Source organism: Rhododendron vialii, chromosome 4a (genome assembly GCF_030253575.1).
Source record: "Rhododendron vialii isolate Sample 1 chromosome 4a, ASM3025357v1".
Lineage (NCBI taxonomy): Eukaryota > Viridiplantae > Streptophyta > Magnoliopsida > Ericales > Ericaceae > Rhododendron > Rhododendron vialii.
In genome coordinates this window covers 5,168,010-5,194,059 of record NC_080560.1, presented here as the reverse complement: position 1 = coordinate 5,194,059, position 26,050 = coordinate 5,168,010, and the positions used below count along the sequence as shown (strand labels likewise).

The window sequence follows — 26,050 nt, the reverse complement described above, 5'->3', positions numbered from 1 at the left end:
AGCATACGCTTTTGTTCCCGTAGTACACGGTGAGATCTTAGCTTTCGCTTTGAAATAGGTGCAGTGAGGTTCCTTGAAGGTGATTGTGGTGCTAACAGCAGTATTGATCATCTCTAGCAAGCATGTGGAGTAGTGTATCTATCTATCAATTGTAGCACTAAAAAAAAAAAAAGAGACAGTATTAACCGGCCAAATCACATTATCAAATATTGTTTCATATGCTCTCATAACAAATTTATCTTGAAAAAAAAAAAGAAATTGAAACACTGGTTTGAAATTCATTTAACATATTCATCTCAAGATAAACGTGTTTCGAAAGGATATCAAACTTTATCTGAACAACGTTTTATTTGAAAATAGTTGACGCGCTCAACGAGCTCTAGAATTGAACAATTTCAATTACCAAAGTAAATACTCCCTCCGTCCCGATTTGTTTATTAATTTTTATTATTTGGGACCTATTACAAAATTGTCTATATGTTTTAATTTATAATGTTTTTAATATGCAATATGGATCTTGTTTGATAGATCTCAATTAAATCTAAAATATGATGTTTTCGAAATTATGTAAAACATTATAGATTGTAGCACATATGTCAAAATTAGACAAATAAACTGGGACGGAGGGAGTATTAAATAAGGCTCGAAAAAAGTCCTAACTTGACCGTCCACTCCAAACCGAGACAAGGAAGAGGATCGATGGATTCCAATTACTAGTTTAAAGGCGAGCGAAGAGAAAGATGTCTCCTTATTTGCATTTTGTTCTTTTTTTTATCAAGAAAAATCAATATTGTTATTAGAATAATAAGATTATTACGTTGAAGAGAAATCGAACCCCTTTTTTCCTAATATCTTAAGCGCACTTGATACGGTTGAACCCATTTGATGCCATTGGGCCAAATCCCGGTTGTTTAAGGAGTACAGTAGTATGCATTTAGTTAGATACATGTAAGCACATATATAGGCGTTTATTTCACGCGCATTATATATATACATACTAGTGCTAACCCGTGCCTATGGCACTACGCATTTCAATTGGAAGGGGATGACAGTTGTGTGATTTAGATGAAAACCATGGACACAAAAGCTGTTCTAACAATTTGTCCCCACACCCTTCTGTTTTATAATAGAGATATATATATATATATATATACGGGGCGGTTCCGGAGACACCCAAAAAAACACCTAAAAAAACACCATATAGCTCCCGATCAAATTTTGATGATCCGAGCCGCTCAATGTGATCAGAATATGATTTTAAAAGTATTCATTAGAAATCAGAAAAAAAAAAAGACCGGGAATGACTTGATCCGAACAGTTTTTTTATTGAACGGTTTAAATAAAAACTGCTCAAATCAAATCTTTCTCTATCATTTTTTTTGCTAATTTTTAGCGGGTACCTTTAAAATCACATTCTGCACACATTGAACGGTTCGGATGATAAAAATTTGATCGAAAACTATGAGATTGAAATTTGGGATGTTTGTTTGGATGTTCCTTGAACCGTCCCGATATATATATATATATATATATATATATATATATATATATATATATATATATATATATATAAAGCTAGCCATCTCTCGCTATCTCGACAATTCTTCGTTTCGATCGTCTCTCAAGCGCACAAATCCCTCTCTCTCTCTCTCTCTCTCTCTCTCTCTCTCTCTCTCTATATATATATATATATATATAAAGCTAGCCATCTCTCGCTATCTCGACAATTCTTCGTTTCGATCGTCTCTCAAGCGCACAAATCCCTCTCTCTCTCTCTCCAAAAATGCAATCTCAGTAGCTCTTTGTCTGATACACATTGGAAAGCGTGTTGTAGAACCTTAGCGGCGCCGAGCAATTCGTCAACCTGGAGGTAACCTCTCTCTCTCTCTCTCTCTCTCTATATATATATATATATATATATGTGTGTGTGTGTGTGTATGGACTGTACGTATTCCTGTATCTATAGTTTGAGTTGATTACAGCTTCCATTTATATTGCATATACACTACACATTTTTACTACACCATCCACTACATTTTTTATGGGACTCATTTCGGGTCCAACAAAAAATATAGAAAAATATCCATAAATTTTAAAATAATATTTTAGAGGGCTCCGTAAAAAATCAGCTCTAACGGGTATCGATAAATATTATTTCTGGGTTCGTATGTTTGAAACTGCGCAATTGAGCATTTCTTCTTACATTGTAATACGTTAGTGATTGTATCATTAATGCTTAATCAACCTAATAGTATTATGTATTCGTATGGTCCGTTAATCAGAATTAGTATCAAAATCATGCTCAGGTCATCGTTTTTTGCGGTATGATCAAATGAATATATATATATATATAAAGATATGCATCTGAATACTACGGAGTAGATGATACTGCCGCAGATTTAAATTGTGTAATCGAGTACTGTTGGAGGAACTCAGATGTGATTGAGTTCGTAGATCTGGTTGATGTACTCGAAATGGATCGGTTTGGTTTCACCGTGTGTGAGTTTTTTGCTCCCTCTATTATCTACGGAAACTGAACTCTGGTTGATGATTTCCTATTGTTTGTGTCTGTAGTCATTTGCGGAACTTGTTGGTAGTAGATGCTTAGTTATACGTAATGTCTTAATCACATAATTCTTCAAAATGTTCCGCACTCTCCCTTTCAATCATCGCAATGCACTCGCGCTCTCGCGAATTTTAGCAAGTTGAGAGATGTGTTTCCAAAACACTTTTACGCTCACGCTTCTACACCCACCCACACACGCGAATTATGTGATGTGCGTAAGGGAGGGCAACCGTGAGGTGAATGCGTCTTTTTGAAAAAAATACTAACATTGTGTTTAGAACTTTTAAGGAAAACGAGAGAAAAGAGAGAAAAAATTTACTATGCACGTGCTTGATTTTGTTATTTTCTCTCCTCTTTTCCTCAAAACTTAACATTGGAAGTGAAAATTTCCTAATTTACGCTTTCGTTTCTTTTCTTTTTTTTTCTTTCTATAAGTTACAAACATATCTAAAATTCGCAAGAGTAAAGAAAGTGCAAACATAAAACTAGAATTTAAAGCGCATTATGTATGTAAGTTGGGTCCAGATCCTCTCCGGTTCATGTTTTGGACTGGAGGAGAGAGTCCACATCTGTCATTGATATATTCAATGGTTCAGATTCGCTCATCAATTCTTACCGGTAAAAATTAACTTTAACTAAGAAGAGTTGACAAGCAAATTCAAATCATTAATTGCAACAAATGGACGATCTAAATCAGTAATCACGACCGTCTCTTCTAGCCTAATGGACCAGAGAGGATTCATTTCCATGTAAGCTTGTGTCTATTATTGAGTGCCTCCCAGGAGAGGTTGTGTTTTAGTTTATTGGGCCAGGATGATATTTTCTAGAAGCCTTTTACTAACAGAAAAGGATAAAACATGGGGCCTCGATAGCATTGGGGGCCCTTAGATGAGAACTAATCCGAGAATCACCCATGCTTGACCAGGCCCAATGTCCCAGCCCAAGGTCAATTCTCCAGAAAACCTTGTAATGGGCATAGGTGCTTTACTTATGTTGGTAGCGGCAGCAAAAGGGCTTCGATCTCAATGAACCTAAAATTATAGGAATACGAGTGCACATTTTGTCGTGTTCGAGTCGTGTCATTGCAGATTTATGTCATTTCGAATTCATGTCAGAATACTTTATTAACTTAATTGTGTTATATATTTTGACTAAACTGACTTGCTTTAAATCGTATAACGTTTATGGTGAATAAGTTTAACTTAATTGGGCTCCGAAATTACTTAGTTCAAGACTGGGTCGTGAATAAGTTTATCTCAGAATACTTTAAGACTTTAAGAGAAATGATGGAACACAAAATCCCCAAAATGACACGCACACTGTCCAGTTTGGATAATTACGATCACCCCATCAGGCATGAAAAGTTTCTAGGAAAATGTCCAGGAAAATTAACCATTTATTTAAATTTTTTGGACATTTTCCCGTTCAACAATACTAAAGACACGCCTATCGACTATCGGTCGATCACTCCTCTGTCACATATTTGTGAGGTCCATCCCATATAATTAAATGCATAGGTTCGACACATATATAGAAGATGAGTGATCGGTAAGAGTGTATATACTACCTCCGTCCCAATTTAGTTGTCACTTTTAGAAGTTTGTGCCACTTTTCAATTGATTATATCTTGTAATTTATAATGTTTTAGGTGATTTTGAAAACATTGTATTATAGAACAAATTGAGATTTATCAAACAAGATTCATATTGGATATAAAATTCATTATCAATTTAAAGATATAAGTAATTTTTTTATCCAGTTAGAATAGAACTGGGACAAATAAATTGGAACGGAAGAAGTTGCATTTAATGTCGTTTTTTCCTGTTTCATTTAACTATCCTGAACATTTTGAATTGCCTTGTTCTCTTTACAATTCAAAAAGCATTTTTCAAAAAATTTCTCCTTACTTTCAATATTTCTCTCTCTATCTCTCTCTACTTATTATTCCTATTATTTTTCAAAAAAAATTTCAAAACACAGACCAAACACAACTGTACGTCGGACATTTTCCGGTTTCATTTAACTTTCCTGGAAACTTTCGTTGGACCTTCTTGGGCCTGCTTCAGGTCAGAATCCGGTAGAAGATTCGTCTCCTCGTGGGACCCACAACACCAGTTGGCTCTTTGGCACTGCACACACTGACACATGATATATTCATGGCTTTTGGGAGAAAAGGACACCCCCTGTTTCTGTTTCTGTCCTCTGCTTTAGACTCAAATTCGTTGTAAAACTTCACGGGCTCTCCTACAGCAACCTTACATCTGGTGCCACCCAAATCATGCGTTAATCCACTTGCTTTTTGCTTGACAGAGAAAAGAACAAGGTTGCATGCGGGGTCTCTGTCTGTCAATTTTCATCCCCACCTGGCGATTTGATTTGGTTTTATAGTACAATTGGGCATGATTTTTTTATCATCTTTTCTCCTTTCTCCTATCCAAGTTGATGATATTTTGGGAGATTTTTTTGCAGTGCACAGCCTTCATATATTTTAGATCATAGTTTTTTTTGGTTTGAAGGTTAGAGGTATCCAAGCCAGCTTACGCGCGTCTCAAATAATCTCTTCTTTGATCCGGTCGGTCAAAAGCAGGTCATCCATGTCAGAATTATGGAATTCACAAGAAATTGTTTTTTTGCGGTTTGACCTCAAGAATTGAACCCTGGTCAATTGTGTGGAGAGCAAATTTACCAAACTAACCAGACTAACCATGAGGCTATTTTAGTTCAAAGCTTACCTCAAATCTCTGTGAAACATAGGTAGTTCTATTATTTGCAGTTAGAAATACGAAAATGGGTAATGCAGATTAATACTTTATGACATAGGGTTGATTTTTTTTCCCTACCATTGTGTTTTTAGAACTTTGGATTATGTCAATAAATTCAAATTAAACACCATATGTTCTTTTTCTTAAATTCTAGATTTGTGGATATGTCTATATAAATTTATAGGTTACGTATTCTGTAAGTCGTGTAAAGGTTCAAGTTATGTTTTGATTTTAGAAATATGAACGTAACGCCCCACAAAAAGACTCGATTACATGGTCGCTTACTCACCCAACGCTAGTGATAGTGCATCATACCCGCTAAACTACCGCCCATTGATATCTTTGATATTTTTAGAATGCTCAAGAGGGCCTCCTCTTACAATCTTAATTTGCTCATAGATTTTCAATTTACAATCGCTTATGATTGCAATAAAATGTCATGACTGAGATTCAATGAGTGGTTCAATTATCAACTACTACTATTTTATTCTTCACTCTTCTTAACGAGTATGATTTTGCAATTTGATATTACATTCGGGAATCGGGATACACAATAAATATGGGCTTACGTAAACAAGAAGGGAAAAAAACAAAAGATTTCTAAAAAGCAGCAGAAATTAGGCCCCAGTGGGGGCAGCCACCAGAATGATGCCACAGGAGAGAAGACTTGTATTCATAATGATATGTTAATGACAATCATTGGCACTAATAAATTAGGTTAGATGCTCGAAATGTAGGGGGAAGTGGGATGCCCCTGTTGCGTAAGCATTTTCTAAAGATTCCAAATTTTTTCCGAAGGTCAGTCCGGATTAGTTTATACGCATTTTACACGCATTTTAATTAATTCCATTCCCGAACAGTTAAAGACAAGTTTTTCAACTATCTACGTCGGAACTAAGAAATTCACAAAAAATTATTTTTACAGCATAAATCGAATTCAATTGACCGGACCGGGCTAACCCTTGGGCTCTGCTGAAGATTCCAAATTGGCCACTTGGAAAATCTTATATATCTCCTTTTCAGTAAAAATCTTTGATGCTAGCTGCATGGCTGCAGTGCACCCTTGTAAAGCTTACACGAGGATTGGATTCGGTTGCCCCCTCTCCTTTTCTCTCACTATGATAATAATTCTCTGCCACCCTCAGATTCTGGAGATTTCTCCTCTCTCTCTCTCTCTCTCTCTCTCTCCAACTTGGTTTCATCACGCACCCAGCAAAAACCAAAGGATTTTATTTCTAACGGTAGTGTTGAGTTTTGATTGAAACCCGTCTCAAAGTATCGACATTTGTATGAAATTAGGTGAAACAAAGGTGATGTTTTTTTTCCTGCCCAACGGATTCTTGATCTTTTCTCTTGGGGTGCTGTTGATTCTCGAGTGCTTTTTCAAGCGGGGTTTTGATTCTTTCATGTTCTCGAAATTTTGGTGTATTTTGTTATCGTTTTTCTTTCCCTGTTTACTGGTTTAGGATATATTGAAAATTTGTCTGATGGGTAGTTTTTGATATCCGTTTCGTGAAACTGATAGATATCTTTGTTTTCAACAACAGTTTCTGAAAAAGACTTCTGCAACATTGTGTTCAAAAAGGGCAACGAACATGGATTTTTCGTGTCTAGTTACTAGGCTGAATAAAAAATTTCCCCCCTGCAATGGTTTGTTCTTTTCCATCGGGATTAGAGACCTCGGTAGTCCTAACCGTAAACGATGGATAAAAGGCGCTGTGCATATCCAGCTGTGCAGTGCTATAGATAACGCGTTAAGTATCCGTGGGAGGTTCTAAAGTGGAAGGAACCAGTGACTATTTTTTTCGACTCGACCATTTCTGGGTACCCGTTATCTCATGTTCTCGATATGGACATACACAATTATGTTCTTTACAATTCTTCTCTTTCTCTGCTCATATGTAATTTTATGTTTCTTTCACTTGTTTTATGAAGTTGTGGGTCTTATTTGTGTAAAATGTGGCTATTAAAATTATTGACAAATATTCAGGACTCCATGGTAGACCCATCGTTTTCCCCCGTACAAATCTGTGGATCCGATTCTCTCTCTTATCTATTTGTTTACATGCAACTGTCTTTCTTGTCTTCATGTTAACCAAAAGTAATAATCCTTTCCAGTTTAGTAAAATTGCTCCACTGCTGCAGAATTTCGTAATTATTGTTTGTTTGCATTTTTGTTATGATTACTGATTATGCTTCGGTTAAAATGTAGAAAACTAAGAACTTTAGTTCCACTGCTGCAGAATATATTACTATACTACTGGTTGTCTAAAATTTTACCATTATACAGTAATCACTGTTTGATTCGTAAGCACTAAAATTTGTTGGGTTTGTGGTTTTATGATGACTTAATTTTGTGTCAATCTAAATCTAGAAGACTTATTATCTTTCCTAAAGCTGGTGTTGGATGTTTGGTTATAGACCGAGCATATGCCTGGGAACAAGTACAACGGTAACTCCTCCATCCCCACGAGTAGACTAGAAAGGCTCTTGAGGGAAAGAGAACTAAGAAAGAGCAGCAGGGCTTCTCATTCAAATGAGGCTACTGACAATAACTTGGGGGTTTCCAACGTGGAGCAATATTTGGAAGGAGCCTTGGCTGCACAGACACTTGGTGAGGGATGGGAAAGGCCAGATAGGATTCCCTTAAGGCAAAGACTGTTGGTGGTGGCCAATAGGCTGCCTGTTTCTGCAGTTAGGAGAGGGGAGGAGTCCTGGTCACTGGAAATAAGTGCCGGGGGTCTAGTCAGTGCTCTTCTGGGTAAGTGTGAATTAGAATTGTGTCTCTTATGTTTCATAGTAATCTTAGCATGCTTATGATCAACTATATTTTGGGTTTTCCAAATAGCAGAGGGTTGCATTTGGGTTGCTACAGACGGTTTCTACATACACAGAGACACCAAATGAGTGTTAATTGGACTTTTTACAGGTGTCAAGGAGTTTGAGGCAAGATGGATTGGATGGGCTGGTGTTAATGTGCCAGATGAGGCCGGGCAGAGGGCACTAACTAAAGCTTTGGCTGAAAAGGTTCAATGTTTCAGGCTTCAATCTTTCCACTGTAGTTCATATTGTGCCCTATGCATTTACTAGCCTATTGACATTGATAAAGTAAAATCTGATGTTAATACATGAAGTTTTCTTGTGAGCATAGCAATTTGCTGATTTTTTTTTTCCTTTTTTTGGTTATCATTGCAGAGATGTATTCCTGTTTTCCTTGATGAGGATATTGTTCATCAATACTATAACGGCTATTGCAACAATATATTATGGCCTCTTTTTCATTATCTTGGACTTCCGCAAGAAGATCGTCTTGCCACTACCAGAAGTTTCCAGTCCCAGTTTGCTGCATATAAGAAGGCAAATCAAATGTTTGCTGATGTGGTAAACCAGCATTACGAAGAGGGTGATGTTGTTTGGTGCCATGACTACCACCTCATGTTCCTTCCAAAATGCCTGAAGGACTATAATAGCAAAATGAAAGTTGGTTGGTTTCTCCACACACCATTTCCTTCCTCTGAAATCCATAGGACGCTACCATCTCGATCAGAGTTGCTGCGTGCAGTGCTTGCTGCTGACCTGGTTGGGTAAGTTCTAGTAGTTCACTGCAGCCATATTTAATCTTATGTTGATCAAGTGGTGAATACCATTACCGATGGTTATACAAATTAATTGCATCTCTTGCAAGCTACTAAAATTGAAATTGATATACTCATTCAACAAAAAAACGAAGTTCTAGTCAAACGCTTGTTGGCTATCTATTAACTAGTATGTAACTGTAAGATCTCCTGAAGATTATCTTTATGGGGTATTTCTGTCCAAGGCAAAGAGCTAGTTGCATTGACTTGCATCACCACTCACACAAATCCTGTTGACAATGTCAGAGGTGAAAATTGAGATATATTGAGGTTTAACCATGACGTGTCTCTATATTTTACTACAAAGAATACAGCTGAATATCTTTTGCATGTGTCTACCTCTTAGTTGCACGAAGCCAGGGTGGGGGCGGGATCAGGGCCAGAGGCGGGGGAGGAGCAGAAGATCATAGAAGCTCTTTGTTTGGGAACACCGAGGGGAGCGTTGATGGATGATTTATACAAATAAATATATGCTACAAGAAAATACTGTTACTCGTTAGTCATATCAACTACAAATACTGCTGTAGCGAGTATAAGCAAATATTACGTTTATACTAAGTCTTGAACAAATTTGAGTAAATTTTTTCCTATTATCATATCATTACTTCATATTTCTGTTACTTGGTATCTTTTACTTTTGTTTTGGGATTCATATTCCTAAGAGGTTCTATCTCTAGTTGGGAGCGGGTTCCTTTCTCAATGGTAGTGAGGTTCCGTGGAGAGTGACTTGGGAGCGTGAGAGGGAGGTTCTGAGGTGGATTTGCGGCCTTGATAGGAGGTTCCTGCAACTAAGGTCTACCTCACCTCATGTTTCACTTTCTCTTATTCTTCATGTTTTCCTATGCTGTCTGTTATTTGGCTAAATTAATAAGATGCTTGTCGTTCTATTTAACTCAACTAGAAATGTTGTACCTGATGCCACTCCTATATGACTTTAGATTCACCACCAAGTCGTTGAAAGTGCTCTTGCCAAAGCAGCTTATAGCATCACTTGTTTCTTTGTGTGACTAGACTAAAGCTGTCAGTTTACAAGTTAAAAGTTTAAAATCGCCTAACACCAACTCATTGACTTCCTTATTTCAGTTTCCACACTTATGATTATGCAAGGCATTTTGTTAGTGCATGCACTCGTATTCTTGGGCTTGAAGGTACACCTGAAGGAGTAGAGGATCAAGGAAGACTGACTCGTGTGGCTGCGGTAAATTGAACATTACATTAGTTTACACGTTTGATTCTTCAAGTCGCTTCTCAAATATTAGTGTGCTATTGTTAGCTAGCAGATTTTGAACTCTCCATTTTGAAGCACTTGAACATCACCTTTGTTAAGCTTATTCTTGTCCGTATTTGTTGAATGCCAGTTTCCTATTGGAATAGATTCAGATCGATTCATCCGCGCACTTGAGGTTCCTCAAGTCCAGGAGCATATCAGAGAACTAAAAGAAAGATTTGCTGGGCGAAAGGTTGATCTTGTGTTCCTTGCTTCTATATTAGTCAGTTTCTCCTGTAGTATCTATGAGTAAACTTTCAAATTGAGCTTTACGTATATCATTTGATAAAGGTCATCTAAGAATTTTCATCTGCAACCTTTGGATGAGTTTTTGTAACCAAAGTTGAGTCATTTCTATAATGTAGCTAACTGTTCAGTATGTGTAGAAGAACTATTATGGTTTATTTCCGATAGTTGCAACTTGCAAAGAACGGTTTTTGAATTGGAAATTGTAGCAACCACTAAGGACTCTTTGATGAAATGTTCCAAAAGGTTTGTAAATTGTCTTGGAAACCTGTTTGAACTTTGAAGTACATGGCAATACCTTTTAATTTCGCTGGCATTGCCTTGTGTGGGTAGGGAAAAGTGATTCTGCGGGTTAGATGGGAAATCTAGAAGTGTGTCAGAGTTGACTCAGAGATATAGAGTAGATTCGGAGGGAGACAAGACAACTCATTGAAGGAGAGAGTAGCAGTGGAAAGTATGCCTCAGAGTGCTGAGCTTATAGCGAACAGAGTGAGTGTTGATGGTGAAGAAAGAATAGACTACTAGTTCTAGTAGTGGAGGCATGCCATTAATTGCTGCTGCTTTTTTTTTTTTTTTCGAAGATGACCATTAACTGCTTATATAGAAGTTATCAAGGCTTCATTTCCTGCCTTTTATCTGGTAGACTACCAAAGGTAAACAAAACCCACGCGAAGAGATGTGCTGTGGTGAGACCTCGTGTCCACATGTCATGGTGGTGTCAGGTACTTGCACAGCGATTCTTTTTTGAGAAACACGTTGTTGTTTGCGTCTTTCTTAATTAGTTGTAGGTGTAATTTTGTAGGTTTCTACTTTGAGTGTCTAGCTATCCATTCATTGAAAGGTTTTATGTACTGAGGGCTATCTACTGCATACATAAAAGTATGTTAATATGATTTTGCATGTTGTGCTTGCTTATTTACGAGCTTAATTGTGGTGTATTTTTCTTCCGGCTCTTACTTTATTTGGATATTTGGTGGTTATTTGATTACGCAAAAGAGCTGCGGTGAAGTGTTTTGCAGCTAGACCTGCTCTGTTTACTATTTTTGTTGTTTTCATGCAGGTAATGTTAGGTGTTGATCGCCTAGACATGATCAAAGGAATTCCCCAAAAGATACTGGCATTTGAAAAGTTTCTCGAGGAAAACTCCAGTTGGCGCGACAAAGTTGTTTTGCTGCAAATAGCTGTGCCAACAAGAACAGATGTTCCTGAATGTATGTCGGAATATTAATGTGCCCAATGTTATTCTTCATAAGGACTTTGACTTCATCATTGGATTTTATTATCTATGCGTCATCGTCTATCCCACAGAAATAAGACTTCCCTAGACCTTAATTAGGGCCTAGTATTTCATTTGTGTCCCTGAACGTGCCCCTAGCGTATTCCGAGAGTGTCCTAACATATTATGAGCATATTCTAGAGTGTTTCCGAAGTGTCAACTGTCAAAACAAAAGAGACAATTGAAAAAGAAATAGGATGCTTCTTATTTGATTGTTGGCCACGTGTCTAGAGAGCGTTGATGCCCCACGTGTTTGACATTGGTACACAACCTCCTAAAAGGTGTCTGTGCTTCCTAGCGATCTGAGTCTCATTGTCTTCCTTTGCATTTGAACTTTGAACACGCTCCCATAAAGATGTCAACATCTAGCCTTCATCTACTCTATTCCAAAATGATTTTATCCTATCAAAATCCATTGTATTACACAATCTCTTGCCAACTTCGATTGCCATGTATACCTTGCATGGTGGTACATGTATATGAAGCATGGATATAGAACGTACAATACGATACCAATATGTTAATACAACAGTTTATAAAATGTAGGATATCGTTGACTAAGGATACAATGATGTGCATGTATGGAAATTATTCTTGTATTATTCTGCCTGCTGACAACAATATTCTAATTCTAGACAAGCATACATCACAAATAGTATGTTAGAATTCGATAATTATCTTGTACTAAAATAAAGATAGATATTAATTTTTAAATACCTTTAATTATGCATGCCTGGCGAAGTATGGGATATGTATCCCACCTAGTGTCTGAGGATATCTGGATATCTTATCCTTTTCAAATACTATGCGGCCCTCGTTTGCCAGTATTCGTGCTTCATATGAGGACATTTATTTAAGCAATGCACATTTCTTTATGAGCAGTGAGAATCTCTATTGACACTTCAATCCCTTAGTGCATGAATCCCATGAATTTTTTCTTAATATGGCGTTTCAATTTGTTGTTGTTATGTGCTTTCACAGACCAAAAACTCACAAGCCAGGTTCATGAAATTGTTGGACGCATTAACGGAAGATTTGGGACTTTGACTGCTGTTCCAATACATCATCTGGTGAATCTTTTTGACTCCTTCATCAATTATTAATTTTCTAGTCCCATAACTCTATTTGGCTCGTTGTTTACCTGCTCAATTAATTATTCAGTGAGAAGGGTGTTCTACTTGGTAGGCGCCTTTCCAATTGCATGTGTATTTGTCCAAGATCATTTTGGAATGACTGGATCACTATCTTTTCCAGATTCAGTAGCATGTCTGGAAGAACACTTTGAGACAATATTATTAAAGGTTGTATACTTGCATTTGTTAGTGTTTTAAGTCGGTAAAGAGAAATGTCACAGTTAGGTTTGATCAAATTTGTTTAAAATCTTGGTGATATTTTTGTTGCTGTCTTATCTAGGAGGTCAAATTGCTAGTGTTACAAGATGTTGACATGGTAGTAGTTCTGATTCTGTGTCTGTCATTGGAGGTAGTTCATTACCAGTCCATCCCATCAGTGGCGGCTTCAGAAATTTGTAACAGAGTGTTCAAGAATTACCTGAACTCTACTAGCTCTATCCACCAGCAAAATATACACAAAATTTTGTATATTAGTCTGAGTAGTGCAATTAAAAAATATAAAATACATAATATTTTATGATTGTTCTCAACAATATTTTTTATTTTGAGCCAAACAAGATTAAGCCGGCGTGTAGGTTCACTGATATTCTTTATGGGAAAATGTGGTGAATAAATTCATACAAATCTTTTTGGGCATATGCTCTTGTTTTTTGGAGATATAGCGCCGACCGTCATATATAGGAAAGGCAAAGCATGACACTGATATCAATAGATCATTTTTTTATTATGTCTATTTGTCTTATTTTTGAGAGTCTGAACCTTGTTTTGGGCTAATGTATTAGGTGTTCAATTATTAATTACTTGAATTGATGAGTGTTCATAATACAAGACTGGCTGTTCAATCAAAGCCTGAAATAAAATTTCTAAGTATTTCTCGTTTTAGGGTGTTCAAACACCCACCCTAATACATAGAGCCGCCAGTGCCATCCATAATTTTCTAGTTTTTATATACTATTTTCAGAAGTTGAAACATTATCTTCTTTCCTTGCATAAGCACTTCAGATATTTTCTACCCAACAAACTTCTTATATAATGAAATGGATGATGGGAACTTATTATGTTTTTCCCCTAGCCCTTGTTCTGTGTCCGTTATGTATGCTGTTTGCCAGGGTTAAGTCAAATATCTGAAATGTTCTGAATCCTTCGCTTCTATTCCATAACCAACTGTAAAATATCAGGTTGAGTACGGACTATGACAGATTTGCAGCTTTTATCTTGAATGTTGGATGGTGGGATGCAATCATCTATTTCGTGTTCAGCTTTAATGTATGCTCAAACTCTGCACGGTTTGGTACAATGGGAGTCTTTTCTAAAGCAATTTTTTGTATATCTACAGGATCGCTCTCTCGACTTTCATGCATTATGTGCACTCTATGCTGTTACTGGTACTAGTTTATACCTAAAACATTTAATTTTAGTTGACCGGAGATCTTGAGAATGTCATGTTTAAATTGATCTTCACTAAGCCTTTAGTTTGGCAACATGAAATAACAGTGTGTTGCAATTGACAAAAGAGTTGCATCAGGAAATGATTCTTAGCTGCAAGCTGTGTGACTTGTGCCTTAATCTGTGGATTAAACCTAGATCTATGTACCTTTACGTTTCCGGTTTTATTCAATAAAGTCTGATGTATTGTTCATAATTGTGCAACTTCAACTATAATAAAGTTCCTAATATGCTGGTCATTGTTTACATTATGTGATTGTTAATCACATGTTTCTCAAACTCTTCAACATTGAAAGAAGAAAGCTAAAATTCTGTTAAGCTTCATTCAGATTACTTTTGCTTTCAGTCTATTCCACAATGGGCGTAGGATTATTGTCTTTGTAGTCTGACGTTGTTTGTGGGACCTGTAGCCTTTATTCTTCACTTTGAAAGCCTATTGTACTTCAGTCATTCAATGGAAGTCCACCACACCACCCTTCAGTTAGTTTGAAATTAGAACGAGTTAATTAAATTTTTTACTGCAATTCAAACCTTAGGTGTACCAAGTTCCTTCGGAGACTGCTTAAATTGTGGCGGCTCGTTCTTTAAATACAGTTGAAGGTTACAGGTCACCAAATTGGAAAGGCTTTCTGATTAGATGTGGAGTTTGTTTTAGATCATTAAATTGGAACTATAGGTAGTTGGATATGTGCATTTGCTGATTTGAAATTCTATGCAATAGCAATGAACTGATTATAGACTTACAAGTTTACCCTCTTTTTTCTGGTGGTCAGATGTAGCACTTGTCACATCTTTGCGGGATGGAATGAATCTCGTCAGCTATGAGTTTGTGGCCTGCCAAGATTCAAAGAAAGGTGTTCTCATTCTGAGTGAAGTAATTACCACTACCTTTTTAACTCTTAGTCTGTTCTGATCTTAACTGTAATTGTCTTTGTAGACTGATTTTTTGGTTTTACTGTACTTCTATGATTTTGAGAGAATTCAGTCAAAGAATTGATTTTCTAAGTCATACAAGCTGGGTGATAAATACTGATTACGAAAACTTAGGCTTTTTCTTCGTCTGAAATATATTAAGTAAATGAGCATCATTCCTTCGAATACCTAACAATGAATGTTCTGGTTTTATTTGGTAAGGAATAATTTCATACAAAAGAGACAATGAATCACAACATTGGTTTTGACCAACTAATTTTATAAAAAATTTAGTTCTACAACATGACTTTTTCATCCTTTATATTTAGTGGTTTTCAGGACACTGGAACAATTTATTTGCTTAATTACACAGTCTAACCTACACATTTCGGGTGCTGATAATAGAGATGGGACATAATTAATTTTTTGGGAAATGAAACCTATCTGAATTGGCTTGTAGTGTGTTACATGTTGGACAAATATTGCAATGTTAAGTCAGGATCTCTTGTTCCAATGGAGTACTTGGATGTTTTTTGTGCCAAATTTTTGGATCAACTATTACCTTCTAGGTCCTGCTAAAAGTGCAACTGCGATGAAACATTTACTCATAGCCCCATTAAACACTGCAAACTATGTTTACTCCAGATTTTGCTAGTTTGTTTTTTTCGATTGACTAACTTCATGCAGTATACGATGACATTAGTCGAGTCATGTTCCTGTCTTCCATTTTTCTCTCACTTATGATCATTTGTGCATGCTTGTAGTTTGCAGGTGCTGCACAGTCTCTGGGTGCTGGAGCAATTCTTGTGAACCCCTGGAACATAACTGAAGTTGCAGCCTCTATTGGCCAAGCTTTGAACATGTCAGCTGAAGAAAGAGAGAAGCGGCACTGGCATAACTTTGTGCATGTGACTACCCATACTGCTCAAGAATGGGCTGAAACTTTCGTAAGGTATATTTTCGTGATGCGGCTTTGAGCAGAAACCGAATGAGATTTTTCATACCTGGATTGTTCCGTAAAAGTGTGAAAAATAATGACCTTGAATTTTCAATACTCCAGAGATATATAAGTTGAAGTCAGAGTTGTGGGGTAAGGGAGGGTCTAGTTACGTTGGGGAAATCATATGTTTGTGTCTGTCCAAGCAAGAATATCAATATGCATTGATTGATAAAGCTTATTGCATCTGAATTCTACTAGGAATCTCTGTACCTATGCTATAGTTACCTGTATGGAATGGGCACTTCTTTAATTCTACCCCGAAATATGCGAATGCATTTCAACTATTAACTGTGTTCTCTACATGGTATAGAAGTTATATACTCTGAATACAGCTTGTTCATTGCTTAGGATGTATATTCTCCGAAGAAAATTTTATGCAAGTTCATAACTAACAACCCACTCAACAATGGAAAGTTAAATTCTAAAATCGTAGGCTCTCTAGATAAATCTGATACCACAGACTAAACCTTCACCGTGACAGTTTTTCTATTCAAATTGATTGAGCCTAAACCAAACCGAAGGAAGTCTTGTGCCCTAACTAATTGGGGTCGGTACACGAATCCTTTTTTGTCGTTCAGCTCTGAAAGGGCAATATGGATATGGCCGGTTAGCAAACTACATCCGCTCCTTAAGTTTATTTTGGCGTTTTGTGGGATGTTAGGGACTCGGTAATATAGCTTGTTGGAGTTGGGGTTCCAATTGCTACTTACTGAATGAATGACTTTAAACAATTGGTATAAATCTCAAGTGCCTTATTTGAGGCTGACTTTTTTGGGCCAACCAATTGGAGGTAAATCATTGTAGAATTAGGTATGCTTACAAGCATTAGCCGCATCACCAAATTGGGGCCTTTTCCAGTTTTGGACCTCAGGCAGGCAATAACAAGAATTGGTTTGCTTGGGTTGGCCCTGACGATTAAGCAGTGTATTTGGTTATCTGTAAATGGTTTTTCAAGTTCTCCCCTAGTATAGAATTAGTTATGGACTCCGCAAAACTGGATTGCAGCTTTTTCAGTGAAGACAACTGAGACTTTTTGGGAAGCCCATCGGAATTTTGTGGTCAAATGCAGTACATGTTGTGGGCGTTTTTTCGCTTCTGTAGCAATTGATCTCGACTCAACGTGATTTGCGTACAGCAATGAGTGGCAGAAAGAAAATGCCTTAAGAATAGAGTGATTATTTTACATCTATGCAGCTTGAAGTACAGTTTGCGTAAAAGCATTTCGTTACCACAGTATGACCTGAACTTTGAGCTACATTTGTTGGTGTGCAGCGAACTGAATGACACCGTAGTTGAAGCTCAGCTAAGGATAAGACAAGTACCACCATCACTTCCAGTCCATGATGCAACTGAACATTACTTACAATCCAATAACAGATTACTTATACTGGTACGCATTGCTTCATCTTTAGCCTAAAGAATTTGAGCAATTCTACTTGGCTGAAAATGAAAGATATTGAGTAAATCAATTGGGTTTTCATTTCATTCGCAAAGTTCTCTAAATACTCGCATGGAAATGGGGTGTATTCACGTTGATCGTGGATTTCTGCAACATATTATATTCTACCATCCTTGAATGTTGGTTGTAGAGTATTCCCATAGTATCTTTTGTGATGGGTCTAAATCCAATAAGTTTGTTTGTTTTGAGTTGACAATGCTCCCTACCACCACCTTCATCAGAGTGGTAACCACTGCACTCTCCTACCAAGGGGAACCTACACCCTATGCATTTACCTCTTCACCCGATGCAGGGATGTGGTGTAATGGTTGGTTTGCGCATTACCCATATTGGGTGTCACTTTTCGGCCAACCTCCTTGCTCTCAAGTTATTTCCATGAGTCTGTCAAGAAAAATGTATGAAGAATGAAAAACGTAATTCATCGTCAGTAGAAAGTTATATATGGGCGGTTTTTCTTTACGAAATTGCAAGAAAGTATTAGGCTTTTGTTCACGTTTTAGTTTTTTAAATGCATGTAGTCAAGCATATCTCTTGTGGTAGTTGATGTTTGCCGACTTAGAGCCTTTGTGGTGTCTCAAAAAAGCTTGGATGGCAGTAGGCACTTGCGTTCTTTATTTGTTTTCAAATGGGTTAGAGATGTTTTGATTTGTGTTTGCAGGGATTCAATGCAACATTAACTGAACCAGTGGATACTCCAGGAAGAAGAGGGGGTGATCAAATTAGAGAAATGGATCTTAAACTGCATCCAGAGCTAAAAGAAACCCTAACAGCACTCTGTAGTGATCCAAAGACCACCATTGTTGTCTTGAGTGGAAGTGGCAGAAGTGTCTTAGATGATGTATTTCATCTAGCTCCATTTCTGTCTTCTTTTTCTATCCCTACTGTCTCCAATTCTTAAGTGAGTGCTTTCACAGAACTTTGGTCAGTACAACATGTGGCTTGCAGCAGAAAACGGAATGTTTCTTCGCTTTACTAAGGGAGACTGGATGACGACTATGCCAGAGCATTTAAATATGGAATGGGTTGATAGTGTCAAGGTATGTACTGTTGCTCTTTCCATTTCTATTTTTTCAGCTGCCAAAATTCTGATGCTTTCCTCTCTTTTTCAGCATGTGTTTGAGTATTTTACAGAACGAACACCTCGGTCACATTTTGAACCCCGTGAAACTTCACTAGTATGGAACTACAAGTATGCAGGTACTTGAACTTTTTTCTTGTCGGTTTTCTCTTAGATGCATCACCAACCCCCCCCCCCCCCCCCCCCCCTCCTCTCGTTTTATGTCATCTTGATGCTCTTCTAGATCTCGAATTTGGAAAACTTCAAGCGAGGGATATGCTGCAACATCTCTGGACAGGCCCGATTTCTAATGCATCAGTTGATGTTGTCCAAGGCAGCCGTTCTGTCGAGGTTCGAGCAGTTGGTGTCACAAAGGTAACTGGGATTATGGTTTCCAGAAATGTGTAAATAATCTATCTAGTCTACTGCAATTTGATGTACCCTTACTAATTCATGGATCATACTTCATGCAGGGAGCGGCAATTGATCGTATATTGGGTGAGATAGTTCACAGTAAATTCATTTCAACGCCAATTGATTATGTCCTATGCATAGGGCATTTTCTCGGCAAGGTATACTTCTTCTTCCCTCTTAGCCTTGCATTAGATGCCAATTGTTTTGTGACCTTAAACTATTAAGAAATGGATTTACCGATGCACAGTAAGCTGACACTCCCTCACATGCAACGCCGTCCCAGGTGGAGAAACAACAAACAGATTGCCTGGAACAAGGTGCACACACTGGAACAATAGTAGACAATGGCAGATACAATAAGCTCAACAATGTGTACTAAGCTAACAATGACGACTCCATTCTCGTATTCCCTCAATAGTGTAAATGAAATTCATCCGAAGTCCAAACTCCAAAGAGCCTTACCAAAGAGGAGTGTTTTCTAACTAATAAATAATATTGAACTCTAACCGCATAAAAATGTAATAGCTAGATTGTTTATATGGAGTGCAATGACTCTCATAATCAAGAGAGGAAGGTAATTTGCAACTTGTGCTCTCAAAGATAGGGCATTGCGCAGAGGAGTAGGATGCAACCTGATGAACTGCATCTCAGATACTAGTGATGTTATAAGCTGGTTGATTATACTGTTTTCCACTTTTCAATTTTCTTTGTATAATTAGATGTACGGACTTCAAAAAACAGTACGGTACATAGATCTTAAGTTGGTATGCTTGCTACTTATAGGGGTGAATACTGGAAATAGAAAGGTAAACTCTCTCTCTCTCTCTCTCTCTCACAATTATTATCTTTGTTTTAGGACGAAGACGTCTACACCTTTTTCGAGCCAGAACTTCCCTCCGACACACTAGGAGCTGCTTCAAGAACCAAGGTAACCGATACAATAAAGCTCCCTGGGGAGAGGAGGCCACCTCTGAAGCTTTCCTCTAGCAGAAACGGCAACTCTTCTAAATCATCTCAAGGCAGAACACAACGACCCCATCCAAACTCTGAGAAGAAAACCAACAGCCACATATACAGGACCGGAAGGCGGCCTTCTCCAGAAAAAGTAACGTGGAACGTGCTCGACCTCAAGGGGGAGAACTACTTTTCTTGCACTGTTGGGCGGACCCGCACGAACGCTCGGTACCTTCTTGGATCATCGGATGAAGTTGTTGCTTTCCTGAAAGAACTGGCCGGGGCATCTGTATCAAGCTCCCCTTCGTAGAGTTGCGATATATGCGGTATGCTCTTGTATGTTTCCATGCATCTGGTTATATGATGCAGGAGCCTTGCTTTAGACCTGAAGGCTGAAGCCAAGGTGGTTCCAGGAATCTCTTGTTGTAACAAGTTTATTACATGCGAAGCTTATCATGTTTTAGAAGACTCAGAGCATCCAAGCCTCAGTTTGTGATTTACAAGCTCAGATATGCACAGAGGAAACCAGTTTTTTTTAGTGCCGATTCTATCTCTCCGCTAATCTTTTCCTTAATCTTGCTAAATTAATCTTATTTTGCTAAATTGTTTGGTGAAAAAACTGTACAGTTGCATTTCGAATTACTAATCCATATGTCTAACGAAGAACTATTCTGTCAAGAACACCAATGGATATCTCATTCTTCAAGATGATTCCACAGGTCAATATTCCCTCGGTTCTTATAATTTTGTTTGGTTTTTTGTAGAGATTTTGATTTGTAATCCTTGAAATACGCTATGTTTCTAGTGCAGTTCTTTTGGAAATATTTCAAGTTTGGAAAACTCTCGCATTGGTTGACAACTTCGAGTAGAGATTTTTATACAAACGCAAAATTAGAATGTTGCCAATATTTTTATATGAGGAACATGTTGCCAATATTTACATTGGCAAAAATGTAAAATGAGCTTTGTTCTATTCAAAATTTGAGCTTTAGTTTTCTGGAAGTACGGAACCTCTGGATTCAGAGGTCAAGAAAAATAAATACAGCATAAACCTCAATACATAAAATTTTGGGCAACCAAAAGTATATAGATACAGACCAAAGTAGACAGATTCAATTGCATGGATCCAGAGAAAGACGTATCTACGTACTTTGGTCTATGTCTGTAGCATTGCTCTTTTTACTTGAATAGCTAAACACATGTGAAATACAAGTTAAACAACGAACGAATTTATGAATTGTAGAATCCAAGCGTTACGCCACTGCAAGCTCGCGGATGATAACAACCATATATGTGAAGTCTACTTACAAGTTCCTTCGAATAAAGGAAACTCAAGAAAAACTAAAATAAAAATGAAAAACAGAAAACGTCTCTCGAAGCCATCCTGATAAACTATCAAAAATTCACACATAGTAATAGAAACAATGCAATGAACAAAGAATGAATTATGGCTCCAGACGGCTGACCATTCCAAAGGGAAATCCAGAACCAAAGCACCTAACGTAAAACTCACAATTACGCAGCAAAAGTTTTCTTGTTGGGTTCAAACACATACTTGATCAATGACTCCTTGATAGATAGCAATTCTGGGAATTCATTCTTCAACTTGGAGGCATCCATCTCGTTATTGCTCCGAGGGGCAACGATCACCTTGGCTTGCTCTTCCAATGTGAAGTTGGCCCATTTGAATTCCGGATCTATGTATTCCTTGTACATCTCAAGGATTTCGTTGTGGCTCACGACACCCGGGTTTGTGAAATTCCATATGCCCCTGAGGTTCTGCTTTGCCATCTCGACCGAAATGGGTAGAAGCTCATCCAAGATTGTCATGCTATTCGGAATGTTGACCACTTTGTTATATCGAGAGATTTTGGTAATGAAGTTGCGCGGGTTGCTGAGGTCTGAAGATATAGGCATTCGAACTCTGAGGGTGCAAACATTGTCATATTCTTTCAAGAGCTCCTCAACCTGTTGGAGAATCAAAGAAACGAATATGTGTAATGATAATCAAGGGCTGAAACGTTTCTGTTTCCTAAGAGACCGAAAAGCAAAATTAGTTGAACCCCAAAATTCAGATGTTTCCACCAACAACTGCCCAAATGCCCCAAGACATAAGGACATTTCAGGAAATGTACAGAAATATTGAATTGTTTCGGCGCCAATTAGAAATATCAACTCAAACATCCCCAAATCTGGCATTTCAATTATGTTCGGCCACATTTTCAAAATATTTCCGAATTGTTTCTTTCTCCTAGCTAAGCAAAATGACTAGTGAAAGAAATTTTGATCTTCGTGAGTAATTACTTGTAAGTGTGACCTTCCAGAAAATATAAACCTATCATAAGGATGCTATACAAATATAAAAGCCAGAAATGCTAACTTACCATGGCCTTTGTCTTCGAGTAGAAAGAACCAGTGAAATTGGGTATGTCTTCCTCTTTAAACCCAACGCCAGAACCTTCTGGATGAGCAGCATCATATTCAAATATGCATCCAGTAGCAAAATTCATCATCAGAAGCCCATGCTCTCTGCAAACATCTGCCAAGTTCAGAGTGCCAGCAACATTGGTACGTATTGTGTCTGTTTTATGACTTTCACACCAGTCGACATTGGGTCTACCGGTCACACCAGCAGAATTGAAAACATGGGTGGGCTTAACATTCTGGATATCATCCATGAGTCGGGATCGATCCTCTAGGCGCCCCTTTCCGTACTCGTATGGAATTCCTTGTTTCTCACATATTTTCCCTAGTAGGCCACCAATCCACCCAGTCTTACCATAAATCAAGAACTTCAAAGGTCGTTCCATAGGAGAGCCACTGGTTTTGGAATCTGGTACCACCGTTCGGCTCTGGTTAGAAGTAGTTGAAAAATGAAATGATTCGTCGTGGTATTTCTCGCCCTCATCACATTGTCTCTCAAATCCACCAGGCATCATAAACGTTCTTGGATGAGGAAGCAATGCTCCAGAGACATCACCCCACCAATCAGGGTTATTGGTATACCATTCCATTGTTCTCTTCAACCCGTCTTCCCATATAGTCCGTTCGGACCACCCCAAATCCTTCAACTTCTCATCATCTAGAAAATATCTCTGGTCATTAAATGGCCTGTTCTCCACAAACTCAATGCTTGTTTCCGGGTCCATTGAGAAGAGCTTGCATACATCCCTAGCAACATCAGTTACTCTCCTCTCCTTCTTTGTGCCAATATTGTAAACATGACCAACTTCTCCCTTGTGAAGAATGACTTCAAAAGCCTCGGCAACATCCTCACAGTAAAGATAACTCCGGACATTTGAGCCATCCCCATGAATCGGTAGAGGCTTCCCTTGCATGGCCAAGAGAATAAATTTTGGGATTAGTTTCTCAGGAAATTGATTGGGACCATAAACATTGTTTCCTCGAGTGGTTATCACAGGTAACCCATACGATCTTCCATAAGCCATAACAAGCATTTCTGCCCCAGCTTTTGTCGCAGAGTATGGATTTGTGGGAAGCAATTGAGAAGCTTCATGGTTTCCTACTACTGCATCCTGATCTGTCTCTCCATAGACCTCATCTGTGCTGACATGGATAAACCTTCTAATTTGGCCAGTGACTTTGCATGCCTCTAGAAGAACATGGGTACCATAAATGTTGTTTTTGGTAAACTCAAAACTGTTTCCAAATGAATTGTCGACATGGGTTTGGGCAGCAAAGTGCATTATCGTGTCGATGTTTTCAGTGACGAGTAGGTAGTTGACGAGATCAGCGCTGCCAATGTCCCCCTTAACAAACTTGAAGTTGGGGGACGATCGAGAAGGATTTAGGTTTTTAAGACTTGAACAGTAGTCAAGTTTGTCAAGCACAACAATCTTGTATTCAGGGTAACTTCGAATGAGCCGGTTAGCAACATGAGATGCAATGAATCCAGCAGCCCCAGTAATAAGAATGTTCTTGGGCGTATATGCAGCCATGTCACACCAGCCTCTGTGCAATACAATTACAGAACCAAACTCAGAAGACAAAGAAACTAATCTGACATCTTAGAAAGGTAGTAAAACCAAAATCCCAATTCTACTACTCTACTACGAGAAAACATTTAACATGCAAATGGTCCATACTCTACTACATGAGCATTAGCTTTCCAATTCAATCCACCACAAGATTTTAACACCAGAGGATTCTGATACGATTCAGAAAGTAAAAGCATTGTACAAAATAAAGCATGGTTCAAACAACTCCTTGTTCTAATTACACATTTACACTAATGAATAGCCAACTGATCAAAATTCAAGCTTGGTTAGGATGGTCGGAATCTTGCTGTGTGGAATTGGAATATGATTATTGCTGATCTATATAACCCGGAATCCCATTACCAAACTCACTAACAATCTGATACTCACCCTCTCCACCGTGATCTTACATTTTCGACTTGCTCCAACAAAAAACTCTAACAAATTTCCTCGAAAAACATTTCTTCGATAAAGATTTATATATTGATCCAAACATTTGGAACAAAAATTACATCAAACATAAAATGACGTTGAATCCTAGTTGTCAGATCAAACATTAATTTTGGAAAACTGAGTCTTGTGCCTCAACCCATTGGTATTGCTGATTCGCTATGACGCTATCCAACATTAATTTTGGAATTTCACCAAAATTGCAGATCAGATTTCTTTAGCACATGTTGGGCGATCAATAAAATTTCCATTAAAGAAAGAGATCCTATATAATATACCCAATGCGACAAAAATGGAAACCGTCATCAAATAACTCATAACAGATCTGTATGAATCAAGAAATGCACATCGAGTAATCAAATATCAGAAGCAATTTAAGACAGCACACTTTTATCCAACAGATCTAAGCTAATCGAAGAATACCCAGATCACACCACAGAAAAGAAACTTCGAAAAGCATAAACTATGAAAACACGATGAACAGAGAAATCACAAGATCAGAGACTTTGGATCAACTTACTAATTGGGTTCGAGCCAATGATGTCAATTGTGATGGCGAGAAAGATAGAGGGAGTATAAAGAGAGAAGAAGAAGAAGACCAGAGAGTATTTTGCGGAGCAAGAGAAATGTTGGCAGCAGAGTAACGCGAAGATTTGCGAGAAGAGAGATCGAGGCGTATAAGAGGTGCCTATATATAGGTGCATACATACAATGATCGAAATGGAAGCGGAATTGGCAAATTTAAATGAATAGATTATCCATCATACCCGATTGCTTTATTTAACAAACGCAATTATACAACTCTTGTTACAATTTTGGGACATTTTTTTATTTGATTATAAAATGCGATATATAAATAGGGATGCATTTTCCTTAAAAGTGAAAACGAGAGTAGTATAGATTTATTACAAGAATATTCTCTATAAAGATTAAAAAAATGATGTGATGGCCTAGACATTTTCTAATGATCATAGATCAGCCTAGACATTTTTCTGCTTTATTTTATATTATAGATTAATCGAAGAGAGAGAGAGAGAGAGAGATTTTTTTACTAATATTGTGTACATTGGCTAGGGTGAGAGCTAGCAGAAGAACCTCCGAGTAGTCGGGTTACTTACATTCACGCGGTTCGCAAGAACCGCTTTCCGTAATGAAGAGCATTTCATTTGGTAACAAAGTCTCTTTTTTTTGTTTCCCTTGTTTTGATGGCAACAAAGTCTCAAAAAAAGTTTCTAGTGAAACGAGATGGTGGATGTATAGCCAGGAAGCTGGCTGGATAGGGCTATGGTCAACGATGGCTGATGAGGTAGTAGTGTGTTGTGCCCTTTCGATGAGCTCATTTCGTGACCATTAATGTGATCCAATTTGTTCATTTCTCTCGATTAGCCATGTTTGTTGCTCTTGTCCAAAAAGAGATTGGTCGAATTTTGTCTTTTTCCGGAAACGCGTTTCTTCAAATTAGTTTCAACACCACG

General features: G+C 37.8%; 2 protein-coding genes across 9 annotated transcripts; one reads left to right on the top strand and one right to left on the bottom strand.

Moving 5' to 3' along the window:
• Positions 1–1,723: 1,723 nt before the first annotated feature.
• On the top strand, positions 1,724–20,688 carry LOC131322813 (alpha,alpha-trehalose-phosphate synthase [UDP-forming] 1-like). Of its 7 annotated transcripts, none has more exons than XM_058354310.1 (19): positions 2,548–6,638; positions 6,876–7,152; positions 7,750–8,089; positions 8,258–8,355; positions 8,524–8,912; positions 10,047–10,161; positions 10,322–10,423; positions 11,537–11,687; positions 12,734–12,822; positions 14,222–14,270; positions 15,105–15,205; positions 16,008–16,195; positions 17,516–17,633; positions 18,361–18,540; positions 18,617–18,739; positions 18,812–18,899; positions 19,004–19,134; positions 19,233–19,331; positions 20,030–20,688. In XM_058354310.1, the coding sequence occupies exons 3-19, from the start codon at positions 7,759–7,761 to the stop codon at positions 20,435–20,437; spliced, it is 2,760 nt and encodes a 919-aa protein (XP_058210293.1). In that variant the 5' UTR covers positions 2,548–6,638; positions 6,876–7,152; positions 7,750–7,758; the 3' UTR covers positions 20,438–20,688. The 7 variants fall into 7 exon arrangements, with proteins under 7 accessions (XP_058210295.1, XP_058210292.1, XP_058210293.1 ...); XM_058354308.1 differs by having other exon boundaries at positions 7,703–8,089; XM_058354311.1 differs by having other exon boundaries at positions 6,876–7,168.
• A 646-nt stretch (positions 20,689–21,334) lies between these two features.
• On the bottom strand, positions 21,335–25,313 carry LOC131322815 (trifunctional UDP-glucose 4,6-dehydratase/UDP-4-keto-6-deoxy-D-glucose 3,5-epimerase/UDP-4-keto-L-rhamnose-reductase RHM1-like). 2 transcript variants are annotated; one of them, XM_058354314.1, is made up of 3 exons: positions 25,175–25,313; positions 22,512–24,099; positions 21,335–22,095 (listed from the first exon to the last, which is right to left on the bottom strand). In XM_058354314.1, exons 2-3 carry the CDS (start codon positions 24,084–24,086, stop codon positions 21,643–21,645), a joined length of 2,028 nt encoding a protein of 675 aa, XP_058210297.1. In that variant the 5' UTR covers positions 24,087–24,099; positions 25,175–25,313; the 3' UTR covers positions 21,335–21,642. The 2 variants fall into 2 exon arrangements, with proteins under 2 accessions (XP_058210297.1, XP_058210296.1); XM_058354313.1 differs by having other exon boundaries at positions 25,092–25,294.
• Between the last annotated feature and the right edge of the window lie 737 nt (positions 25,314–26,050).

Bases quoted from the DNA above. Each gene is read 5' to 3' on its own strand.
- LOC131322813 (XM_058354306.1), top strand. From the start codon at position 6,618: ATGAAATTAGGTGAAACAAAG. The intron at 12,823-14,221 runs GTGAATCTTTTT...GTATATCTACAG, and splicing joins CTGTTCCAATACATCATCTG to GATCGCTCTCTCGACTTTCA. The intron at 19,332-20,029 runs GTATACTTCTTC...TCTTTGTTTTAG, and splicing joins TAGGGCATTTTCTCGGCAAG to GACGAAGACGTCTACACCTT.
- LOC131322815 (XM_058354313.1), bottom strand. From the start codon at position 25,279: ATGCACCTATATATAGGCACCTCTTATACGCCTCGATCTCTCTTCTCG. The intron at 24,100-25,091 runs GTTGATCCAAAG...TGTATTGCACAG, and splicing joins GGCTCGAACCCAATTAGTAA to AGGCTGGTGTGACATGGCTG. The intron at 22,096-22,511 runs GTAAGTTAGCAT...ATTCTCCAACAG, and splicing joins ACTCGAAGACAAAGGCCATG to GTTGAGGAGCTCTTGAAAGA.